This window comes from Nycticebus coucang, chromosome 3, assembly GCF_027406575.1.
Source record: "Nycticebus coucang isolate mNycCou1 chromosome 3, mNycCou1.pri, whole genome shotgun sequence".
In the NCBI taxonomy this organism is placed as follows: domain Eukaryota; kingdom Metazoa; phylum Chordata; class Mammalia; order Primates; family Lorisidae; genus Nycticebus; species Nycticebus coucang.
In genome coordinates, this window is record NC_069782.1 from 124,702,827 (window position 1) to 124,726,415 (window position 23,589).

Genomic DNA, 23,589 nt, shown 5'->3' on the forward strand with positions numbered 1-23,589 from the left:
GGCACATACTCTTTTGCATATGGTCCTTCTTTCTTCCCACTGCCTGGAATGTAGTTTGGGTGGCTGAAAAAAGAGCTGCCCCTCTTCTAAGCTTAGTCTATGGTATTTTATTATGAAAGCCCAAAGGGCCTCTGCCTAGGATGGAAGAGTGGAAACCAAAGGCAGCTGGGTGCATAAGGCCATTGTGTAGGAACTACCTCAGCCCTGGCTGCTGACCTCTAGACTTTTTTTTTTTTCTTTGCAGTTTTTGGCCAGGGCTGGGCTTGAACCTGCCACCTCCAGCATATGGGGGGTGCCCTACTCTGAGCCACAGGCATAGCCCTAGACCTCTTTTTACATGAGAAAAAAATGAACCATCATGTATAGACTCAACTGTTTGGGTTTTCTGTGGCATGCAGCTCAACTCAGTGTGTATATTTACTACAGTGACTGATTCAGGCCAATTTAGTAAAAGTGGAGCTGAGAATTTTTTTTATGGTGATGGTCTTTCTCAAGGCCCAGAGCAGACCTGCCTTCTCAGTGGAGTCTTCCCCAAAGGCCCCACTTTCTTGGGTCCCTTTCTATTTTAGATGCTTGGGCATTTGTTTTCTGGTTGGGAACTGATTGTGGTATTTGTGATAGTGTCAGGCAGGACTTTGTTTATTGCCTTTTCAGGCAAGCTATGCCAGAATTCCTGTTCAGAGGGCAGGGCAGGCAGGATAACTTGCCAGACCATGTAAGGGTCTGGATGAGAGGTAGGGTTTGCAGCCAGCCTGGGAAACATGTTCCACATGACACTGTAACCCTTGTGCTCATAAAACATCATCAGAGGAAAACAGCCTGCATATTTCTTTAGGAAGACCCCCAAAGACAACTCTTTCAACTGCAGGCTGTTGGGCACTAGAGACCCCAAGGCCATGGTGTGGGCACTACCTCAGCCCGTCTGCTGACCTCTAGACTTGAGGGAGCTGTGGGGTCAGAGCTGTCAAGCGGTCCTGAGGCAGCAGGATGGCCAAGGAGGAGCTGGGAGGATGAAGGATGAAGTTACCTGCATCTAAAGTGAACTAGGGATGGCAGTTCAGCCTCCGACTGTCCGAACAGAGGCTGTGGTGATGTGACACATGGCAGCTGGCTCACACTGCACACATCCACTCACTTCAGAGCATCACAATGAGAGTAAGCCCTTGAAGCTCCTGGGCTCACTCTCCTGTTGTCCACTCCTCTCTCCCACTCTGAGTGTCCCTGCTGAGGTCTGCCTGTCTGCTTCCTAGATATCCCCTCTCCCTAGACAACTCCCAGAGAAGAGACCATGCCCATAGCAGGGGCAAGAAGGTCACATGTGGGGGTGGGGAAAAGAAGGGTGTAATGACAAATAAGGGAAAAAAACTTCAATCATCCAGTCTTTTCGTAAGAACTTTATTTTTCAAAAGGGGGGGGGGAAGAATCTAAAGTATTAAAATAATCCTCTTATTTTTGTTTTTGAAGAAAAGGATAGGATGACAAAATAATTCATATAAAAATTTCAAGCATGATTGCTGTAGATATTCCTCCTGCTCAGGGGGGAACATCCTGAGACTCGTACCTCCTGTCTGCAGCTCAGGTTCCAACTGCATTACAGGGACGCAGCACCTCCCGCCTGGGAGAAGCTGCAAGTGACTGGGATGATTATTTATTTACCCCACAAATAAATACAAATGGTCCCAGCAGAAATGATTCAGTCTATTGTGGTGACTGTTTCTGATGAGAATGCTAAAAAGAGCTGCCCCTCTTCTAAATTCCCAATCTTTTCTTTCTGAAGATGACTATGTGTGAAAAAAATGAAACGAAATGACATGAAGTGTGAGAAGACTTATTATGGGTGGCTGGCATCTAGTGCCAACAAAATCCCAAGGGAGCCTTTTTTTACCTCACTGAGGTGACAAAAAGCAGCCATGGTTTTTCCTTGCCTTTTATGTAGCGGAAACTGCACCTTTCTATCATTGAAGAAAATTGGACTGGGCAATGTGAAGTCCCTGTCTGGAGCAATTATTTTTTTACTTAAAAAAAGGTGAGCTGGAATACACATACTAGCCAAGACTGAAGTTGCCAAATTGAGCCCACAAGCATCTGGGTGCACTTTCCAACAGGCAGACACTTCCAGGAACTGGGAGACAAGATCTGGCTTTTCCCCTGAGATTCTTCCAAGACAAGTTTAACTTTGAAGACCTCCTGGAACATTCCCAGGTTTTCTTGGTTCTTTTCAGTTGGTGTTTCTCTGAGGAATAGGGAGATTCTCATGAAGATATTTTAGACTTCCATGCTCTGAGAAATCTGAGACTACGTGGTCCTGGCCTCGTAGCAGCCACTTAGTAGTAAGTAGTCCCTCAAGTCCTACTGGTCCCCGGGCGTGGATTCGTGAGGTACTGATTCCCACTTCAGCTCCTGTGGAAAAGCATGGATGAAGACATGGCTTTTCCCTGCCTCTGCTTCCTGTTCATGTCCCAGATACACAATGGAATTCTCCTCACTTGGTACCCCTCTACCCCTGCCAACTCCTGACCCATCCTCCGCAGGCTGGCCTGAGTCACACCATCCCTATAGTATGTTCTCTAGTTAGGCCAAATCAGGATGTGCCCCCTTCCAATGAAACCCAATCTGTGGGCCTCTCATCGCATTTTTTTTTTTTTTAGAGACAGAGTCTCACTTTATTGCCCTTGCTAGAGTGCCGTGGCATCACAGCTCACATCAACCTCCAACTCCTGAGCTTAGGAGATTCTCTTGCCTCAGCCTCTTGAATACCTGGTGCCCGCCACAATGCTCAGCTATTTTTTTGTTGCAGTTTGGTCAGGGCCGGGTTTGAACCTGCCACCCTCAGTATATGGGGCCAGCACCCTATACATTGAGCCACAGGCGCTGCCCTCTCATCTGCATTTTATCCCTGTATTTAGATAATATGTGCAAAGTCATATGGCCTCTGTACTCTTGAACCAGAATCTGAACCCCAGTGGTTTCACTTTCCTTGCTGACCACTAGTCCAGGCACATTCCCCAGGCCTCTGTGGAAAATCTGGTTTCATTAGAAGGGGGCACATCCTAATTTGGCCCAACATATGCACTTTGATAATATCAGAAGTGCTGTCTCTGATATCAATTTAGCATCTGAATTATATACCATATTTTGACATTTGGACATGTTTTGGTATACAAAAATGTCTAGTATGAAGGTTTCATCTCCTTAAATATACTTTCAATCCTACAAAGTAAGGGCCATGTTCTTAGTATTGCCCAGAAGTCTTAGCACATGAGCATTCATCAGTTATGGACTACATGAAAGGGTTACTGTTCATTTCACTTCCCTTTTGTTGCTGGCTCAGATCCAAGGGACATCAGGAGAGTTCCTTGGGTCTTGCTCAGTATCCTGCACTATACATAGTACAGCAGCATTCCTTCATTCACTCCAACTTTACAAAAGATATATGTACCAGGTACTGTGCTGGGCCCTGGGGGTAAAGTGGTGAATAACAGATAAAAGGACCTGCTGTCGTGGAGCTGATATTCTAGTGAGCAAGACAGGCAAAGGAAAGGTGAGTAAATAATCTCATGTGGTGCTTAAGTGCAGTGAAGGGTGCTAAGACAGAGACTGTGCCGTGGGGCTGGGGACAAGCTAGGGAGGGAAAGCGTCCCTAAGGAGGTGCCAGGGAAGACCAGGTGGAGAACAGAGACCTGGGGAATGTGCCTGGGCTACTGGTCAGCAAGGGCAGTGAAACCACTGGGATTGTAGAACAGAGGCCATATGACTTTGTGCATATTACCTAACTTCATTTCTGATGCTTCAATTTCATTTAGAAAATGAGGAATATAACAGAATCCACTTTGTAGCACTGAGATGATGCATGTGATGCACTTAGCACAATGACAGGAATGTAGGAAGTGCTCAGTAAAGATCTGTCACTGGCAATGACACATTTCACAGGATTTTTTTTTTTTTTTTTGCTCTGAGCTGGTACTGGAAGGACAAAGGGTGGTCTTTTGCTTTTCACTCATCCTGGGTTTTTACCTAAGTGGTGGGCACCTCAGCCCTTTAAGTATCTTACTGTTTCTTCTTTACGAATATGGAATAAAGGGTGGCTCCTATGGCCCCGGCTGAACTGCAAGAAAAAATAGCTGGGTGTTGCGGCGGGCACCCGTAGTCTCAGCTACTCAAGAGGCTGAGGCAAGCCCAAGAGCTGGAGGTTGCTGTGAGCTGTGATACACTCTATGGAGGGCGACAAAGTGAGACTCTGTCTCTCAAAAAATAAATAAAAGGGTGGTACCTGTGGCTCAAAGGAGTAGGGCACTGGCCCCACATACCAGAGGTGGCAGGTTCAAACCTGGCCCCGGCCAAAAAAAAAAAATGCAAAATGCAAAAAAAATATGCAAAATAAATAAATAATAAAATAAAATAAAAATTATTAAAAAAATATGGAATAAAAAGATCAGTGCAAGTGATATGATAATTCCAACATAATAAAAACAGGGAGCTAAAAACAAACAGTCTACTGACTAAATAACTGAGTAAATTCCCTTTAATAATCTTTAAAAATTTAATAAGAACTACTTCTCCAGCCAGATCATCTATTCAAAAAGTGCAGGGGATTAAAATGTTTTCAAATATTCAGAAAATGTACCATAGCGGTGCCTGTAGCACAGTAGTTACCGCGCAAGCCACAGCTGGGTTCAAGCCTAGCCCGGGCCAGCTAAACAGCAGTGACGACTGCAACCAAAAAATAGGCAGATGTTGTGGCGGGCGCCTGTAGTCCCAGCTACTTGGGAGGCTGAGATGAGAGAATAGCTTGGGCAGCACTTGTGGCTTAGTGAGTAGGGCGCCGGCCCCATATACTGAGGGTGGCGTGTTTGAACCCAGCTCTGGCCAAACTGCAACAGTAACAAAAATAGGTGGCAGGTTTGAACCCAGCCCTGGCCAAACTGCAACAACAAAAATAGCTGAACGTTGTGGCGGGCTTCTGTAGTCCCAGCTACTAGGGAGGCTGAGGCAAGAGAATCGCCTAAGCTCAAGAGTTAGAGGTTGCTGTGAGTTGTGACGCTACAGCACTCTACAGAGGGAGGCAAAATGAGACTCTGTCTCTGAAAAAAAAAAAAGAGAATAGCTTAAGGTCAAGAGTTGGAGGTTGCTGTGAGCTGTGAGGCCATACCACTCTACCAAGGGTGACATAGTAACACTCTTGTCTCAAAAAAAAGAAAAAGAAAAAGAAAAAAATATGTGCCATAAATGCCTTACAGGAGTGTTATACAATGGTACCCCTAAAAACCAGAGGCTGTCCAAATAACCCCAACATTAGATTTTATAATTAATGGAAGGTGGTAGAAGAGTGCCTTCTGGTGCTTTTTATTTCAAACTCTGCTTTGGAAGTTAACCTTGAAACTTTGGGCTTACCTATTTGTTTTTGATGCTGGTACTCAGGCTCAGGGCAGATACTAACACCTTCCTTTGTCCTATCCTTGTCAGGGGTTCTCATCTCAGAGGGAACCTAGCTGTGTTACTCTGAAGACGTAAGTCTTCTGTAGCAGTGCTCTCCAGGGACCTTGGCATGTATATTTGCCAAACCTTGTGCACAAACATAGGCTATGGTCTGCCTACACTGCAGCGGAAGCAACCTAGGCTTCAGGCTCGCACCACTGTGGGTCTGAATGCCAGCTGTTACTTTAATCTGGGCAGGTTACTTTACTTCTCTGAATCTGTTTCTCCATCTATGAAAAAGGAAATACAAGTACCTACCTTCTTGATGCATGAAATGTCAAGAACTTAGGACTCCCACCAGGTAGTAAGGGGTAACTATTATTCTCTCTGAAAATTCTACCTTGCAAGGTCTCTATTACCTCCATCAAGCATGTAACAGTGAAAAGCCATCATCTCCACCTCACCATGGCCTTGGACTACACAGTGACATGCAAGGAACTACTCTGTCCCCTGACCAGAGTCTTTCTTACCCAGTCCGAAGCGGTAGCCATCAGAGAAACGAGTGCTGGCATTCCAGAACACACAGGCGCTATCTACGTGATGGAGGAAGAACTCTGCTGTTTTCTCTTCAGTGTAAAAAAAGAGAAACCCAATTAGGATGATCCACAGAGAACATCCCTATTTTTACCCTTATTAGTGACAGATCTGGGTAGGGTCTGGGCCCCCAGGGAGCTTCCACACATGTTCTCACATATTATATGTACAGACTTGTGAAAAATCTGAAGAGGAAGAAGGTAATAGTCACGATGTTGTGGGAACACCAGCTGGAATCTGGATCTCCTACACAGATGCATCTTGGTACTACAACAATGTAGAACTACTACATTCCCTATTTTACAGGCTCTAGGGCACACTGCCTAGGTCTGAAACCTAGCTCCACACTACCTCGCTGTGTGACTATGGGGTCTAAACCTTTCTATGCCTAAGCCAAAGGTACTGACAACACTACATAGCTCACAGGGCTGTGAAGAGGATGAATGAGTTGGCACAGTGGAGTACTCATCCCAGTGCGTAGCACACAGTACACACTCCATACATGTTAGCTTATTACTGGTGATATGATTCCCTGATAAAATGACTCTAAATTCCTCAAGGGGGCCCTATTGGCTTCCTTTACTATCAGGCCTATTGGCCTGACACTAAGGAGTATCTCTCAATACATATTTGTGAAGTACATGAATCAATGGACAGAGCTGGCTCTGCGACAACTTCCTGAGTCTTGATTTCTTCTGCTATAAAATGAGTTTATAGGGTTCGGTGTCTGTAGCACAGTGGTTACAGTGCCAGCCACATACACCGAGAATTGTGGGTTCGTACGTGGCCTGGGCCAACTCATCAACAATGACACCTGCAACAAAAAATAGCTGCGCATTGTGGTGGGTGCCTGGAGTCCCAGTTACTTGGGAGGCTGAGGCAAGAGACTCATTTAAGTCCAAGAGTTTAAGGTTGCTATGAGCTGTGACGCCACAGCACTCTACTGTGGGCAACATAGTGAGACTCTGTCTCTAAAAAAAAAAAAAAAGGTTTATAGGATCGGTACCTGTAGCTCAGTGGTTAGGGTGCCAGCCACATACACCATGGATGGAGGGTTCAAACCTGGCCCAGGCATGCTAAATGATGACAACAACAACAAATAGCCGGGCACTGTGGAGGGCTCCTGTAGTCCCAGCTACTTGGGAGTCTGAGGCAAGAGAATCGCTTAAACCCAACAGTTAAGAGGTTGCTGTGAGCTGTGGCGTTCTATGGCATGGCATTCTACTGAGGGCAACATAGTGAAAAAAAAATGGGTTTATAATTCCTGGGTAAGAAATGTTGCATGGCTCTGCCTCTGACTCAGGGTCAGAGCTAATCATCCCTTCCGTGATAGGGATGCTGTGATAATATAATGAGGTAAGAGATGTGAAAACATTCTGCAAACGACCAAAGGCACTATAACCAGCCTACTGAAATCATGTTTTCCTGCAGTTCCAAGAGGGACTAAGAGGAGTAGGACTACTTTGGAGATCAAAGCAGAGAAGGCAGACACTGCAAGCTTAAAGCACCTTGACACGACACTGACCATTCTCTGTGACGATGACGTCCGTGTGGGAGCTGCCATATTTGTGGATGTGGTCAATGGCCTCCTGGACATTGTCCACCACTTCAATGCACAATTCCAGGTCTCCATACTCAGTTCGGAGGGACTTCACTTCAGAGGGGCTGAAGGTCAGATAGGAGGCAAACTTGGGGCCTGCATGAATTTTTACCTGGAACCAAAATTAGCAAGCTCTAAGATCAAACAGCAAAATGAGCCTGTGTGATGCACCATGTGCTTTTAAAACCATAGCTCAGTGCAGCTCCTGTGGTCTGGATAAGTAACTAGCCCCTGCTTTCCCACCCTCCAGGATGCTCTGCCTTGGGAAATGCTGACGGCACTGGGACTTGGAGAAGCTGGAGCGAGGATTTAACCAGGAAGCCTTTGAACATTAAGACTGTGCAAGGTGTTTAATAGGCTATCAACATAAGCCCTTGACTTCTGGCATTTTACTAAAACATTAGTCTATAATGGGTGGTGCCTGTGGCTCAAAGGAGTAGGGCACCAGCCCCATATGCCGGAGGTGGTGGGTTCAAATCTAGTCCTGGCCAAAAATTGCAAAAAAAAAATCCCATTTCCGGCATATAGGACCTAGGCACTAGGGTTCACATGGGAAGAGGGAGGTGCCATGTCCAAATTTCTATTTCCTGCACCGTGGAGAAGCCCCAGGTTTGCTTTAGAGATAAGCAATATTTGGTTAGGTTCTTTCAGCACCTCAAAATGAGGTTTCTTGTTGAATTTTCATGTCAGTCTGGCTACCCTCTAGGTTCAACTCAGCCCCAGGTTCTGGCACTAATCCTGTTCTGGCTAAAGGAATGTATATTCCTCTTTACATTCCTCAGCCCATTCTGAGCTGGTCACCAAGGGCCTTGGTCACAAGGCTAGATCCCACTTAGGCCTTGTTCTCCAAGACCTTCCCAGAGCAGGGCTCATGCTTTAATTCTTTGGGACCAAACTTTTGCCTTGGCTCAAGTGTTACCTGTTTTGTCCTCATTGCTCCTGAAGCCCTACCATTGTTCGCTATCTGGGACTCCACTTCCTTCAGGACTGAGGCCCAACCCTAACCTTTAGGGACAGAGCGCCATCTGGTGCAAGTTACCCTGCTGGGTTTACTTTCTGCCACACAGAGGAATTTCAAGGCTACCCTCATTCTGATGATTGTGATATCACAGTATGTACAACTCAGGACTGAGAGGCTTAGTACTAGCTAAAGGAGAACTTTCCTCCTGTCCAGTCCAGTTCACTGTGGTGCTTGGCAAACACAGGTGCCCAGTCAATAGGCCACTGATATAAAGGAGGGGCCCCGATGACAGAAGATCACATGATCTAATTCCTTTTTTATCTGTGGGGTGCACTGACATTGTCATTGTCAAAAACAATTCCTTTAAGTTCTCACTGGGACCATCCCATATTTTTAAGCTGACTGGAGTTTTCATTTCCAGAAAAAGGATATAAGGGAAGAGATACATTTTCAGGTCAAAGCAACCAAGGCCAGCAGGCACCTTTTTCTTTCAGACAGAGCCTCAAGCTATCACCCTGGGTTGAGTGCTGTCGCATCACAGCTCACAACAACCTCAAACTCCTGGACTCGAGTGATTGCCCTGCCTCAGTTCCCAAGTAGCTGGGACTACAAGTGCCCGCCATAATGCCTGGCTATTTTTTGGTTGTAGTTGTCATTGTTGTTTGGTGGGCTCGGGCTAGATTCGAATCCACCAGCTCTGGTGTATGTGTCTGGAGCCCTAGCTGCTTGAGCTACAGGCGCAAAGCCAAGGTACCTATTTCTACTGTTGTGCTGGTTTACAGAATTCTGAAAGAGTGTCATGACATCAGATATAAAAGCTTAAAATGCATCCATGCAGATAGTTTAACAGGTTGTCCATTTCTGCCTTGACAGCATCTATGAAGTCTGACAATGAAGTTCACAAACTCATCCTGAAAAATGTGCTACATAGTACATTCCTCATTGTACTAAAGTACCGAATATCAGCCTGGTCACTTTCAAAGTATACCCCATAGGAAGCTATGGGCTAATACCAGTACCTCGTCTACCCTTCAAAGCAATTTTGGAACTCTTTTCCTGGAATGGCCATCAGAGCTGTCATCACAATACCTTAGATGTCCTGAATGTCATCAAAATGTCTTCCTTTAATTATTTCCTTTATCTTTGAGTAAAGAAAAATGTCACTCGGGGCCAGATCAGGTTGAGTAGCGAGGGCATTCCAATATAGTTATTTGTTTACTGGCTAAAAACTCCCTCACAGACAGTACCATGTGATACATTATCGTGATGCAAGAGCCATGGTTTATTGCTCAAGATTTTGAATTAAGATTTCCCTAACTGGCCGGGTATGGTGGCTAACGCCTGTAGTCCTAGCCCTTTGGGAGGCTGAGTGGGGTGGATTGCCTGAGCTCAGAGGTTCGAGACCAGCCTGAACCAGCCTGAACCAGTGTGACCCAGAGAGAGACCCCCGTCTATACCAAAAAAACAAAAAAAGCCAGGCATTGTGATGGGCTACTTGGGAGGCTAAGGGCAAGAGAATTGCTAAAGGAAGAAAGAAAAAAAAAAAAAAAGAAAAAGAAAGAAGAAAATTCAAAAAGAAGAAAACTTCAAACTAAGATGAGTGAAAGCAAAATTAAAAAAAAAAATTTCCCTGTTTCTCTGATGTCTGCCATGCTTCTCAGTCAGCCGATTTTGCTGCACAAGTTGACAAATTTCTGCAATATTTTCCTCAGTTCTGCTTATTACTGACCTCCCTGACCTCTCTTCATCAGTGACGCTTTCTCTTCCCACAGAAAAACATTTAATCCATTTGTACAATGACATTTTCTTCATGGAATTATCCCCATAAACTTGGACTAACATGTCTCTGATTTCACTTCCACTCTTGCCAAGTTCAGCAAGAAATTTATGAATGTTTGTTCATTGCTCTAATTCAAGCTCCAACATTCTCCCAATGGCATACAAAAACATGCAACAACAATAAGGAACACTTCTCAGCAAGATCCTGCCACATATCAGCATGAACACAACTGTGAGACACTGATACACTACAGTTATGAAACCTTACCGAGTTATGAAACCTTACCGAGTTGTTTGAACAGTGCTGCCACCATAAGTCCAGGTGGCAAGTTCATACACTAAACTGTCAGACCTTACACAGGACATAAAGTTAATGTTTTAAATAGTTGCCTACATTAAATTGCACACGAACTTTATGGACACCCTGTATTTCTTTACAGTCGTGAATTTAGGACAGAGCATAAATTCGTATTTGAAATTTACTGGTTTAGTTTACAACCATAATGACATGATAAGAACATAATCCAGAGGAGACACTACAAATTGCTGACTCCTGAATATCACCCTACTAAGTATGCTAGTATTGGTAAATGAAGAAATGTGGAGAGAGGGAGTGAATGCATATGCATTTTTGGCCTAAGAACATTTTTGCACAATCTTTTCAAATCAAATCCAAAAAGGAGTGTGTTTGGAAGCATAAACTTTAAACTTTGTAGTGTGAATAAAAGGTTACCTGAAACAGTCCATTCAGTATGGTGCTATGTGGTCCATCTGACCTTTGAACTCTTTTGCAATGTAATCAATGCCTATAATACAGTCTACTTTGTAATTAAACTATCTGTATACTGGTTTGGTCTACCTATTAGACTATATCAGAGGGCAGGTATTGTGTTTTACTCACCATTGTACTTAGCATAGAACTTTGTACATAGAAGAAGCTCAAAAATATCATTTCCTAAATTGCCTGACGTGGTATGGCCGCTGTTCCTGTCTAATTCCACAGGCTTCTAAGTTCCAAAATGGAAGACAGGAACTAATGTATTGGTCCTGCAGAACAGGTCCTGCCTTACCTGTTCCACTCTCAGCATATCAATGATCTGGTCAAACAATGGTGTTCTCAGCAGATCCCGGTGGATTAACAAAGTCTCCAAAGCATTACAGGCAGCTGGATATTCACATTTAGAGTCTCTGACTGGAAGAAAAACAACAAAGCATTGTTTCTATTAATGTAATCCAGAGCCATAGAGGATTTAATAAATATTTATTTCATCCTCACGAAACAGAAGAGCCCATCCAGCTCACCTAGCCTGGTAGCCTTATCAACACTGGCCTCTGAATCCACATACATGTGGCAGATCCCTTCACTGTGCCCCATCACTGGAATCCCCTTTGCAGCTTTCTGGATGTCTCTGACTAGCTGGGAAGAGCCACGTGGAATAATAAGATCTATCATTTTGTCTAGGCGGCAAAGATCTTCCACTTCTTCCCTGGTATTCACCTGAATAGAGAGAGAATAAAAAGATAAAGATGATTATCTTCTGACCCACAAAATATAGAAATAGCAGCTTCCCTTTTATAGATAAATGTCTGCACATCTTAAGAACTAAGTCAGGTACTTATTTTAAACACAAGATTAACTTCCTGATCACAGGAATCCGAAAATCATCTGGCAAACGCGTCCATCACACTCAGTGCAGTTCTGTATCACAGAACATGCAGGACACACCCCTGCTCTCAAAGAGGTCAGTCTGGCAGGGAGGGAATGCCTGGACACAGCTAGCTGTAAGACAGGGCAGATAAGTGGCCAGGTGCCAGAGAGCTACAAAAGGCTCTCTGAGGTGAAATAAGGAACAAATCATGCCAGGTGATGAGGGTGATAGCAGGGAGCAGTCACTCTGCTGATTCTCTAATCACCACCTCAAGGAAATTCTGGGTCTTGGTAGGGAGTCACGGTTCTCTGACTTTTGCTGACAACTTCTATTCTGAGCTGTGGATTAATTAATTAATTAATTAATTAATTAATTAAATTGCTTGTGCTAGGACACAGATTATGGGCATTTTGTTTCCTCTTCTTGATTTTTAATTTTCCTCCATATGGGTCACGTTACTTTTACAACAAATATAAATATACACATACAAGAATGTTCATGGTAACTTTATTCCCTATAGCCCCAAACTGGAAACAAATACTCATGGTCAGAAGAAAGGATAAATATAGTATATGCAGGTAAACGGAATACTACATAGAGATAAAGAAAGAGAAAGCTGCTCAATGCACCAATGTGAATGAATGTTATGGACACAATGAGGAACAAATGACATACAACATAAAAATGCATTTTGTACAATTTCACCTACATGGTGCTCAAGAACAGACAAAAATAATTAAATGTGATGAAAGTAAAAAAGAAGTGGGCTCAGCACCCGTAGCACAGTGGTTATGGCACTAGCCACATACACAGAGGTTTTGAACCTGGCCCAGGTCAGCTAAACAACGACAACTGCAACAAAAAATAGCTGGGTGTTGCGGCAGGCGCCTATAGTCCCAGCTACTTGGGAGGCTGAGGCAAGAGAATCACTTAAGCCCAAGACTCTGAGGTTGCTGTGAGCCGTGACGCCACAGCACTTTATGAGGGCAACACAGTGAAACTGTCTTGGGGGGGGAGGGAAGAAAGTAAAAAGAAGTGGTTCCTTGTGTGGGGTGTGGCATACTAGGAAGGCCACAGGGGAGCCTCCTGGGATGTTGGGAATGTTTATATGATGGCTGGTGGTTACAGGTAGGTGTGTGTGTGTGTGCGCGTGCTCACACACGCACGCACCCACACACACACAAGCACATATGGATGAAGTCATAAATTTGTTCACATAGGATTTGTATACTTTACTATAAGTATGTTATACATCAACAGAAAGAAAGGGAGAGAAGGAAGGAGGACATGTCCCAAGGCAGAAGGTGGTACAGCTAGGATTTGAATCCTTAAAATCTCTGCTCTTTCTTCACACTATACTGCCATAAGAAAAATCTCCGACTCTGGTCATTGAGTGCACAATACTGCAGGTTTGTAAATATTCTCCAACAGCCAAGAGAATCTTGGAATGTTGGAATGAATGGGTCTCAAAGGGAAGAGAAGAATCTGTAGTCAGGCTAAGTCCAGATCTAAACTTAAACACAGATTCTATGATCCTGGGTGAATTACTTTGCCTTTGGGTCTGGTTTGTTCCAATCTAGAAAGTGGGCCTAATAATTTATGGTATTTTCCTTGTGGGTTGTTGTGAGGTCTAAATGAGATAATGGATAAAAAGTGCCTTGCACACAGTAAGCACCCAGTTGTATTAAAATTTCATTTGATAGCAGAGGAGAGTAAAACAATGGTCAGTTAATATAATGACCAAAATAGCAATAGTGATAAAGGCATGCTCTCATACTTACACGTTCCATGGCAGTTTATGACAAACTTTCATAAAACTTTTCATCAGATTTACCCCAGATCACTCTGCTATAAGAACTGGAGTCTCACAATCTATGTCTGGTACTCTTGCTGTCCTGTGACCTCCAAAATGAAGGTCTAACTGACATTCTTGCAAATCTGCATTGCCAGGACACAGTGGTATCAGAGTGGACTTTCTTAGCCACTGAAGGCCATTTGGCTCTGCCACATGGCCTGATGCTGACAGGCTCACAGACCCGTTGCCACTCCACTCAAGCCTGGCTTCAGAAATGTCTTGGCCCTATGTGGCCTAAGCTTTGCTTCAAATTCCCAAACACCTGAGCTAACTCCTCTGGGCCTGACTTGGCTCATTCCCAGGGACCTACCAGCTGCACAGCTTCCTTGACTCCATGCATAGAGAGGGCCTCCTGCGTCAGGAGGTGAAGAATCCGATTGCTGTGTGCGGCTTCCTTCCCTCCTTTGAGTAATAAGCCATTACCACTTGCAATAGCCAAGGCTGCCACCTGCAGATCAAAGGGAAAGCAGTAACAGACATAGTAATGTCAGCATTCACTGAGCACTCTTTCCACGCTCTAAGTACTGTGCTCCTCATGGTCTTTGCTGTCTTGTCTTCAAAACACTCCAGTGAATTAAGTGCCTATTTTATTCCCACTTTACAGATAAGGACAATAGAGCTATATGACTCCTCAAGGTGATACAGCTTATAAATGGCAGAGCCTGGAGGCTTACAGAAGTGGTTTGACTCCAGAACAAATCACCTATGTCTTAGGATATAAACTATATGGTTTCTTTAGTACCTGCATGGTTCTTTAGTAACCTGAGTTAAGTGGCCAGGGCCATACAGTCCCCCTCCCCACTTGGGCCACTGTAGGGAACAGGGTGCCCAGTTGCCTCTGTAGGGAAGTTCTTGCTCCACCTGACTAAAGCTGAGGCGGAAGTGGTCCCTCTGGCAACATCCTACTCTAGCACTGGAGTTGATCCAAGATCTCTAGAGCTCTTGACAGGATAGGTAGGGCAGAGACTCTGGAACGGAGTCTCTTCCCCACATGGTTTTTGGGAAGGAAAAGGTAGGCCATCCAAGAGGAGGGTTAGCTACTCTGTTACAGCAAGAGCAACTGACATTGGTCTGATCATTCTCAGCCTAAAGCTTAATTTTCTGCTCTTGGGATGAATGAAAATGTTCCTGCTTTTGCAACACAGGGAAAGAAACTTTACTAAAAAACCTTGTTAACCTGACCATGTTAATCTTCCAATTAGTGGTTTTTAATCCTTTTTTGTTATTGTTGTTCATACCTTTCATAAAAATCATCTAAACTTTCTCCAGATAAGTGCACAAACACACAGAATCCTGCCAACAATTTTTGGCATTTGTGCATTCTGTGAAAACATCAGGATTAAGAGTCCAGGTGAGGACTATAGTTGGCTAAAGAGGAAAGTCTCCTTGTGAGACTTAGGACGCACTTACACTAGTGGGGGTGAGTTTTTCAGCCATCACTGGAGTATTTCTGTGAGATAGGTATGTGGCCAGAGGGGTGGTGTGCCAATACCATCCAAGGGCTGAGGACACATCCTGGTGGTATGGGAATCCTTAGGTGAACAGGCTAATTTTAGTCATGTCAGGGAGTACCCCCTCCACAAAGCATTCTAGACTTCCATGGTCACCTAAAGAGAGTAGTTTTTTGTTTTACAATAGAATCTCCCTTTGAGATTCTTGGGCCTAGTATGAAGAAAGAGCTGGTATAGTCCTACAGGACAGTCTAGTGGAGAAATGGTCCCATAATTCTAGGGAGAGAGTTTAGGACAATAAAGAGAAGACACCCTCTAATACCACCTTGTGATTTCTCAGTATGGTTGCTTGGCAAGACTTAAACTATGTTAACTGTTTCTCAATAGCAGCCTGTGATATGGCAATTTCCTTAAAGAGGGTTGCCATTCTAGTTTCCATTAAATACTTAAAGTTCTTTTTCCTAATAGATATACCTATAGGAAGCCATCTGTGACACTGATAACAAAGGGGTCTTTCTAACATGGGCAAAGTCACCTGTTAGATAAATAGCTTGCAGTAGGCTAGCAGGGAGTTGTGGTAGGAGAAAAAAAGTCAATCATGAGCTAGAAATTTGCTACCACATTGTGGAATGATAGGCTGATCAGGCTCCGCCGGTCTCAATCCCAAACACTATCCTGCAGGGATGATAGGGCTTTCAGTCACACACCTGGGGCAGACAGTCAGGGCGAGATTCAAAGATCACCAGCAGAACTCCAATCGGGACTGTCACTTGTTCTAGTTCCAGGTTTTTGGCAATGCGAGTCCGGCGCAAAACACGTCCCACGCTGTCCTGTGAGGAGGATGCGATCTGCCTCAGGCCGATGGCCAGGCTGTTCAATTTGGATGTGGAGAGGCTTAAACGTTTTAGCAGAGGAGCTGCAAGTCTCCCTGAAAATGAATTCAGAATACATGATGAAGTAGAAGACCTGGGAAGGCTGCAACCACCAACTAATATTTCTTTCTTTCTTTCTTTCTTTATTTTTTAGAGATAGTCTCACTTTTTCACCCTCAGTAGGGTGCTGTAGCATCACAGCTCACAGCAACCTCCAGCTCTTGAACTTACGCAATTCTCTTGCCTCAGCCTCCCGAGTAGCTGGGACTACAGGTGCCCGCCACAATACTTGGCTATTTTTTTTTGTAGTTGCAGTTTGGCAGGGGCCAGGAACCTGCCACACTCAGTATATGGGGCTGGCGCCCTACTCACTGAGCCACAGGCACCGCCCTTTCTTGATGTTTTCTTGAACATGTGGTACTGCATTAGGAACAGACTCAGGAAGACAATGACATGCCATTTAAATAGCCTTTCGTAGAGGGCAGTCTGGCAGTATATATCACAACATAACAGTGTGCACACTCATACCCTTTGTGGCAGCAATTTCACTTCTAGAAACATTTCCACGAGCAATGCTGCAGGCATTTTTATAATAATAAGAAATTATACTGGCAAGTTCAGGCCAGACACGGTGACTCATGCTTATAATCCTAGCATTTTGGGAGGTTGAGGTGGTAGGATAACTTGAAATTGGGAACTCGAGACCAGTCCAAGCAAAATCGAAACCCTGTCTCTACAAAAAATAGAAAAATTAGCTGGGCATGGTGGCACACAGCTATAGTTCCAGCTACTTGGGAGGCTGAAGCAGGAGGAATGCTTGAGCCCTGGAGTTGAAGCTGCAGTGAAAGAATTGGGGTATGTTCATATACAGAATTTTCTTTTTATTTAAATATAATAGTATGCATGGTGTGATTTTTCTCTCTCCACACACATTCATACATACACACACATAAAAACTTGGGAAAACCATTTGGAATCATATATCACAAATCACTACTGTGGTTAATGTTGAGAAGAGATTATGAAAAATTCTCCTTTTCTTTATAGTCATGCCTACCAAGATAAAATAATAAAAAGATTTCTACTTTAGAGGAAGGGATGGAACCAACCTTATATTAAGAAAAAAATTAGGCTCAGCACCTATAGCCCAGTGATTAGGGCACAGGCCACATACACTGAGGCTGGTATGTTCGAACCTGGCCTGGGCCTGCTAAAACAATGACAACTAAAATAAATAAATAAATAAAACAACAAAAACTAGCCGGGCGTCAGTGAGACTTTGTCTCAAAAAAAAGAAAAAGAAAAAATTTAAACCATCATTCTACCAATCAATTACATAAATTAATTTCCTTTACTTTCCCATATGTGCTAAAAACCAAGTTTTAATTATAGTGCATGTTAAATGTTACTATCCCAGTTGTAACAATACAACTATGTATTGTATTGAAACAATACAAGTATGTTTTTCATGTTGCAAAAATTATCAGCTTAATTACTACTAAATAGTCCATTGAGTTGATATAGATTAATACATTTAACTTATGTTATTAGACATTCAGATTGTTTCAATTTTTCCATGTAATAAATAATCCTCCTCTAAGAATGTTTAGATACAGAGCTATTTTCTCCCCTTGAAATATTTTCATAGGATAAATCCCCTGAATTGCGATTACCCCTGAGTCCCAATTATATCACATCAAAAGTGATAATCAGACTAATGTATACCCAAGACTTTGTTCTTAACTCACTGTTTGTCCTTGTATATTTCCAGAGATAAAACTGGGATTAAGAGTCAAGAGTTCAGCCAACAAGCAGTATAACCTTAAGCAACAGTTTCTATTTCTCTAGGTCTTAATTCTTTTACTTTAAAAAACCTGGATATTGGGCGGCGCCTGTGGCTCAGTCGGTAAGGCGCCGGCCCCATATACCGAGGGTGGCGGGTTCAAACTTGGCCCTGGCCAAACTGCAACAAAATAAATAAATAAATAACCAGGCATTGTCCCGGGTGCCTGTAGTCCCAGCTACTCAAGAGGCTGAGGCAAGAGAATCGCCTAAGCCCAAGAGCCAGAGGTTGCTGTGAGCTATGACACCACAGCACTCTACTGAGGGCAACAAACTGAGATTCTGTCTCTAAAAACAAACACACAAACAAACAACAACAAAAAAAACTATTAGGAAAAGTTCCTTCCATTTCCGAAAATCTACTTTATGACTTTCCAATACTATAAAAATTCAAAAGACTAGATATAAATGCTGGAGGAAGTTCTAAAACAATGATTCAAAATGCTTGAAAGAATGAAAATAATATTGCAAGGTTTCTTTGAAGGGATCACTGGAATCTAGATTTTTTAAGTTAATGCAAATTTATTCAAAAGAAAATTCAAAACCCCATAAAATCACCCCCATTATTTTAAGGTAGAAAGAGAATTCAGAAAAAGGAGAGAATAAGGGTCTGACTTTCTACATGTTTAGTTGTCTGCAGTGTAAGTTCACCATCTTAATTCCTCTACCATTAGCACCACAAGAGTATTTCTAGATGGCCCCTGGTGCAAACGCTGGGAAGACTGCAGACTGGTTAATTAAGAGACAAGCTATTTTTTATCATAGCTGCCTGAACTACATGTGCAACTCTTCTATATGTAAAGTCCATCTGTGTTTGAATCCTGGGTCCCTCACTGGCCATATGGCTTTTGGGCCAATGACAACTTATATGAGCTTCAGTTCCCTCCTCTGTAAAACAGGGAAAATAAATAGAAGCTACTCAGGGGTACCATGTTGTGAAGATTAAATAAGATCCTGTCTGTACAGCCTTTAGCACAGTGCCTACCAATACACAAAGACCTCAATAAATGTTAGCTATTATTAGCCAAATATTTAAAGCAGTGGGGTTCTCAATTTTTTCTTTTTTTGTCCTGAAATTGCCGTAATAGCCATGGCTCATGACATGTGGGGAAGTAAAAAAGCTCCTTTGGAGGTTGTATTAAAACATCTGGGGAAGAAGTTGGGGGTAGGATGTGTAATTTGGAAAAGCCTAACAAAATACTAGCCATCTACCCTTGATAAAAATGCTGCCTAATGTACAATTTCTTCTGTAACAATCTTGTCTTTAGGCAGATAAAAAAATTATTAGTAAAACAAAGAACAAAGAAACAAACCAACCCCCCTCCATAGCACTGACTCTAAGTTGCCTGGTTTTTACCCTCTGCCTCCTCCATGTCTTTTTTGTTGGCTAACAGGATCTCATCACGTTGGTCCGTCAACAGATCAGCCAGATGATGGATAATTTCTGCTCTCTAGAAGAAAAGCATACCATTAAAAAAAAGCCCAGATATATTAATCCAGTGCACACCAGTTTTTAAACCCAGTCTTCTAAGAGTGTCAGGCCTTGCTCCTGACTAGGGTCTAGGGTCGCCACTGACTGACATCTCATCTCCGTTTAGTTAATTTCCCACCCCTGCTTCCCTTATTTTTTCCTTCCTCTCTCAATGCCTACCTCCCCTCATTTCTTCTTTCTTTCTTTTTTTCTTAAGAGACAGGGTTTCACTTTGTCACCCTCGGTAGAGTGCTGTGGCGTCACAGCTCACAGCAACCTCCAACTCCTGGGTTTAGGTTATTCTCTTGTCTCAGCCTCCCAAGTAGCGAGGACTATAGGCACCCAACAATGCCCAGCTATTTTTTTGTTGCAGTTTGGCTGGGGCTGGGTTGGAACCCGCCACCCTTGGTACATGGGGCCAGTGCCGTACCCACTGAGCCACAGGCGCCACCCCATTTCTTCTTTCTTTTCCTACTCTTTCACCACTCCTGATTATTATAATTAGCAAACCGTGGCCCAGTGGTGGGGGAGAAAGCAGATGAATCATATAATTTTCCCAGGAGCTAAGACTTTGAATCAGCATTACACACATACATCTTTACATATTTATTACCACTAGCTAGATAATTTCCCAGGTAAGTTTTTACTGACATATCTGAATTACTTACTTAATGAATTCAATCACAGGGGAAAAACTGAGTTCTAAATAGTTGAGGAGACCCCAAACCTTACCCACCTAGATTAGGAAATGTGGCAAACTGGTGTGGTGACTACCAAAGGAGTACAGAGAAGTAATTTCAAGGAGAAGCTAGGGTCCTCCTTTGCTTTCATTTATCTGCTTGTAATTCTTTTAAATTCTCTTCTTTTTCTCTCAGGCCAAAGTATTCTCCAGGGGAATAACATACATTATTCCCAAACCCATTCCCTTGAGAACATAACCCTTGGGAAGCCAGCTCCCAGCTTTCACTGTGTCTGCTACTTAGACGAATTCATTATGGTCAGGGCAGGGCTAACAACCATGGAGCAGGTTCTCCAATTTCCATCTTATAAGTAAGTTAGGGGATTTGGAATGAGTTGGGACAAATGATTTTCCTACATTTCTATGTTCAAAATGTGACAAGATTAGGTAGCTTTCTTGAACTCATCATTTTCATGTTTTTGATCAAAACATCATAGTGATGAAAAGCTACTAAAGGCCTCAAACTACAAAAGAGAGGGGAAAATAAAATTAAGAAAAAGTAAAAAGGTAGAGCAGATCACATTCATAAGTCAGATAACTCTATGCAATACTCGGAATAAAGGGGGAATTGGTGCACTTGACCAGTGACATGTGGGGAACTAAAAAAAGCTAATGTAATAAACCATACAAAATGACTTGCTCTGAAAACTACAACAGAAGTATCAGCTAAGGTTATTACCTGTTCAGGTTCCAAAGTGGCTAACATCCTCCCCCCAGATCGAGCCATTTCTCCTTGCTGCTCAACTGTAGGCCCTGCAAAAACATGTGCACACATAGGGTCATGGTCAGTTTAGTTTTCACTCACTTCCCAGCATGTGCACCCGCTTGCCACATGCAATGAAGGAACACTGGTGCGTTGATGTACTTGCTTCACATGTGCGGATCATTCTGACCATTAAAATGGCAAAAGAATGTGCCAGATGAATTCAGGTATAAATATAAAAACTTGCCTGTATTTCTAGAGTAGACAATATATTTTATGTCTTCAAGATTTCTTTTTAATTCTATTTGGGTGATATAGTTTAATGTGTTTGTCTTTCTGAATGCAGATTATAAGTCAATTCTTGTGAACACTTCAGAATACGTATTGTTTTTTTTTTGTTTGTTTTTTTTGTAGAGACAGAGTCTCACTGTACCGCCCTCGGGTAGAGTGCCATGGCGTCACACGGCTCACAGCAACCTCTAACTCTTGGGCTTACACGATTCTCTTGCCTCAGCCTCCCGACAGAATACGTATTGTTATCTTATGTGTTTTTGAATCCGTAGTGCTTATTAGTACCCGAGATCCAGTATGGGCCTAACAAAAGTTTCTTGAGAAAACAGATGCTGATATCCTTTAACTCAGTGATTTAGCAGAGAATAGGTGGCCTAGGTAGGTAGGCAGGCAAAGCAGAATTTTACAAAAGCAAAGCAAATTCCAATTCTGCAAATAGTGTTCTAAATAATACCATATTTCATACTATTAGCACATCAATTTTGTGATCTATAATTCCAGAGTGAGAGTTAAGTTTTCAGTTCTATCTAAGCCAGGCCTACATTCACAGGCTTTGGGACCTTATAAACTACTTACCTGCAGGCTTTACTTCTGAAAAGAAGGTACCAACTTTCTTTCCCTCCACGATGTCTGTGATGACGTGTCCAGACACCTTTGGGTGGGTGCCATTGGCAATAACAACAGAAGTGCCACCCTGCAATGCCCAGAGGGCTGCTTTCACCTAGTTGGACAGGTTAGATCCAAAAATGAGATTTACATCAAAGATGAGGTTCAGACCCAGTCATCACATATTTTAAACTTGCAAAAAGATAAAATGCGGTTTGACTTTGAGCAAATCAAGTATATATAAGAATGTTTTTACAACTCAGAAGCTCTAAAAACATGCATAGCCCACACATTCTTCCCAGTCCAACCTGGGATGTGCTCCCTACAAATGAATCACCCTGTCCTTTACAAGTTCTCTCTTAAAACTTTCTGATATGAGAAGACTCATAACTTCTATTGGGACTTTTTTTTTAACATATACATGTGTTTATTAGGTTTCCATTTCTTTGCCTTCACAAAATTAAAAAGGCTTAAAATTTAGTAACAGTAACAATGTTTAAGATAAGGACTAGAAATAAAAACCCCATAAAGAACAAATGAACATAAATACATTCAGAAAAGGAATCAATTGCTGCATCAAAATATTAAGCAATAATAATAATAACAATGCAAAGAAAGAAACATTCACATTGTCAAATAAGACTATGTCTGTTATAGAATGCTTTGACTCTGAGATTCAGTATGGAGATATCAGTTAACTTATTATTTTTTAAGTATCAAAAAATAGACAACTAATATTTATAAATAAAAGTAAAAGATAATTTCAAAAAACAGATCATGCCAAATCTTAAAGACAGTAGAAAAAGAAGAAACACTTAAAAATCATTCTACTTGGTCTGGGTACACCTGATATTAAAATTGGAAAAAATATATTATTATAAAGGGGAAATTACAAACATATGTCACTTATAAATGAGGATGCAATATCCTAAACAACATACTAACAAGTTGAATTAAAAATTAATGTTCAAGTAATGTACTTTGGTCAAAATTAAATCCAATTTACGTGACAATTAGTCACTATTTTCTTTTCTTGCTTTTTTTTTTCTTTCTTCTTTTCCTCATAACAGACTCATAACTTCTACATTTGACTTGTGGTGCCCTGATGGCAGTGAACAGCTCAGTGAACAGCCTGGGTTTTGACCAGAGTCTGATCCTGAGTACTTTTACCTTTTGTAAATTGTACTCTTACCCTCATCTCTGCCATTGGCTATATATGACTAGAGCAATTAATGGGAGACAAAGAATTTTTTTTTTTTTTTGTCGAGATAGAGTTTTACCCTATGCCTTAAGCAGGGTGCAATGGCATCATAGCTCACTGCAACCTCAGACTCTGGCTGTGGGCATCCTGCTGCCTCAGCCTCCGAAGTCCCTGGGATCCCAGGCGCCCAGCTGGGTTTTTCCCTTTTCTTCATGAGTCAGGGTCTCACTCTCACTCAGACAAACCTCAAACTCCTGAGCTCAAGCAATCCTCCTGCCTGAGCCTCCCACAGTGCTAGGATTACAGGCGTGAGCCACTGCGCGCGGCTGAGACAAATAATTTTTAAAAGAACTCATCAAGAAATATTTGAGCTGGCTGGGCGCCTGTAGTTCAGTGGTGAGGGCGCTGGCCACATGCTCCAGAGCTGGTGGGTTAGAACCCAGCCCAGGCCTGCTAAACAAACAAACAAAAAATAGCCGCAACTTATGGTGGATGCCTGGAGTCCCAGCTACGAGGGAGGCTTTGGCAAGAGAATTACTTGAGCCCAAGCGTTTGAGGTT

At 42.7% G+C, this 23,589-nt stretch overlaps 1 protein-coding gene across 4 annotated transcripts in view; it reads right to left on the bottom strand.

Moving 5' to 3' along the window:
* Positions 1-1,380: 1,380 nt before the first annotated feature.
* ALDH18A1 (aldehyde dehydrogenase 18 family member A1) overlaps positions 1,381-23,589 on the bottom strand; it is a 46,853-nt gene continuing 24,644 nt past the window's right edge. For all 4 annotated transcript variants that reach the window (XM_053584333.1, XM_053584334.1, XM_053584332.1 and 1 more), the window contains exons 9-18: positions 21,799-21,943; positions 20,908-20,981; positions 19,376-19,469; positions 16,012-16,232; positions 14,164-14,301; positions 11,652-11,847; positions 11,420-11,541; positions 7,535-7,721; positions 5,946-6,041; positions 1,381-2,400 (exon numbers count right to left, since the gene is read on the bottom strand). In XM_053584333.1, coding sequence (XP_053440308.1) covers positions 2,219-2,400; positions 5,946-6,041; positions 7,535-7,721; positions 11,420-11,541; positions 11,652-11,847; positions 14,164-14,301; positions 16,012-16,232; positions 19,376-19,469; positions 20,908-20,981; positions 21,799-21,943 — 1,455 coding nt within the window. In that variant the 3' untranslated portion in view covers positions 1,381-2,218. The remainder of the gene's footprint in view (positions 2,401-5,945; positions 6,042-7,534; positions 7,722-11,419; positions 11,542-11,651; positions 11,848-14,163; positions 14,302-16,011; positions 16,233-19,375; positions 19,470-20,907; positions 20,982-21,798; positions 21,944-23,589) is intronic.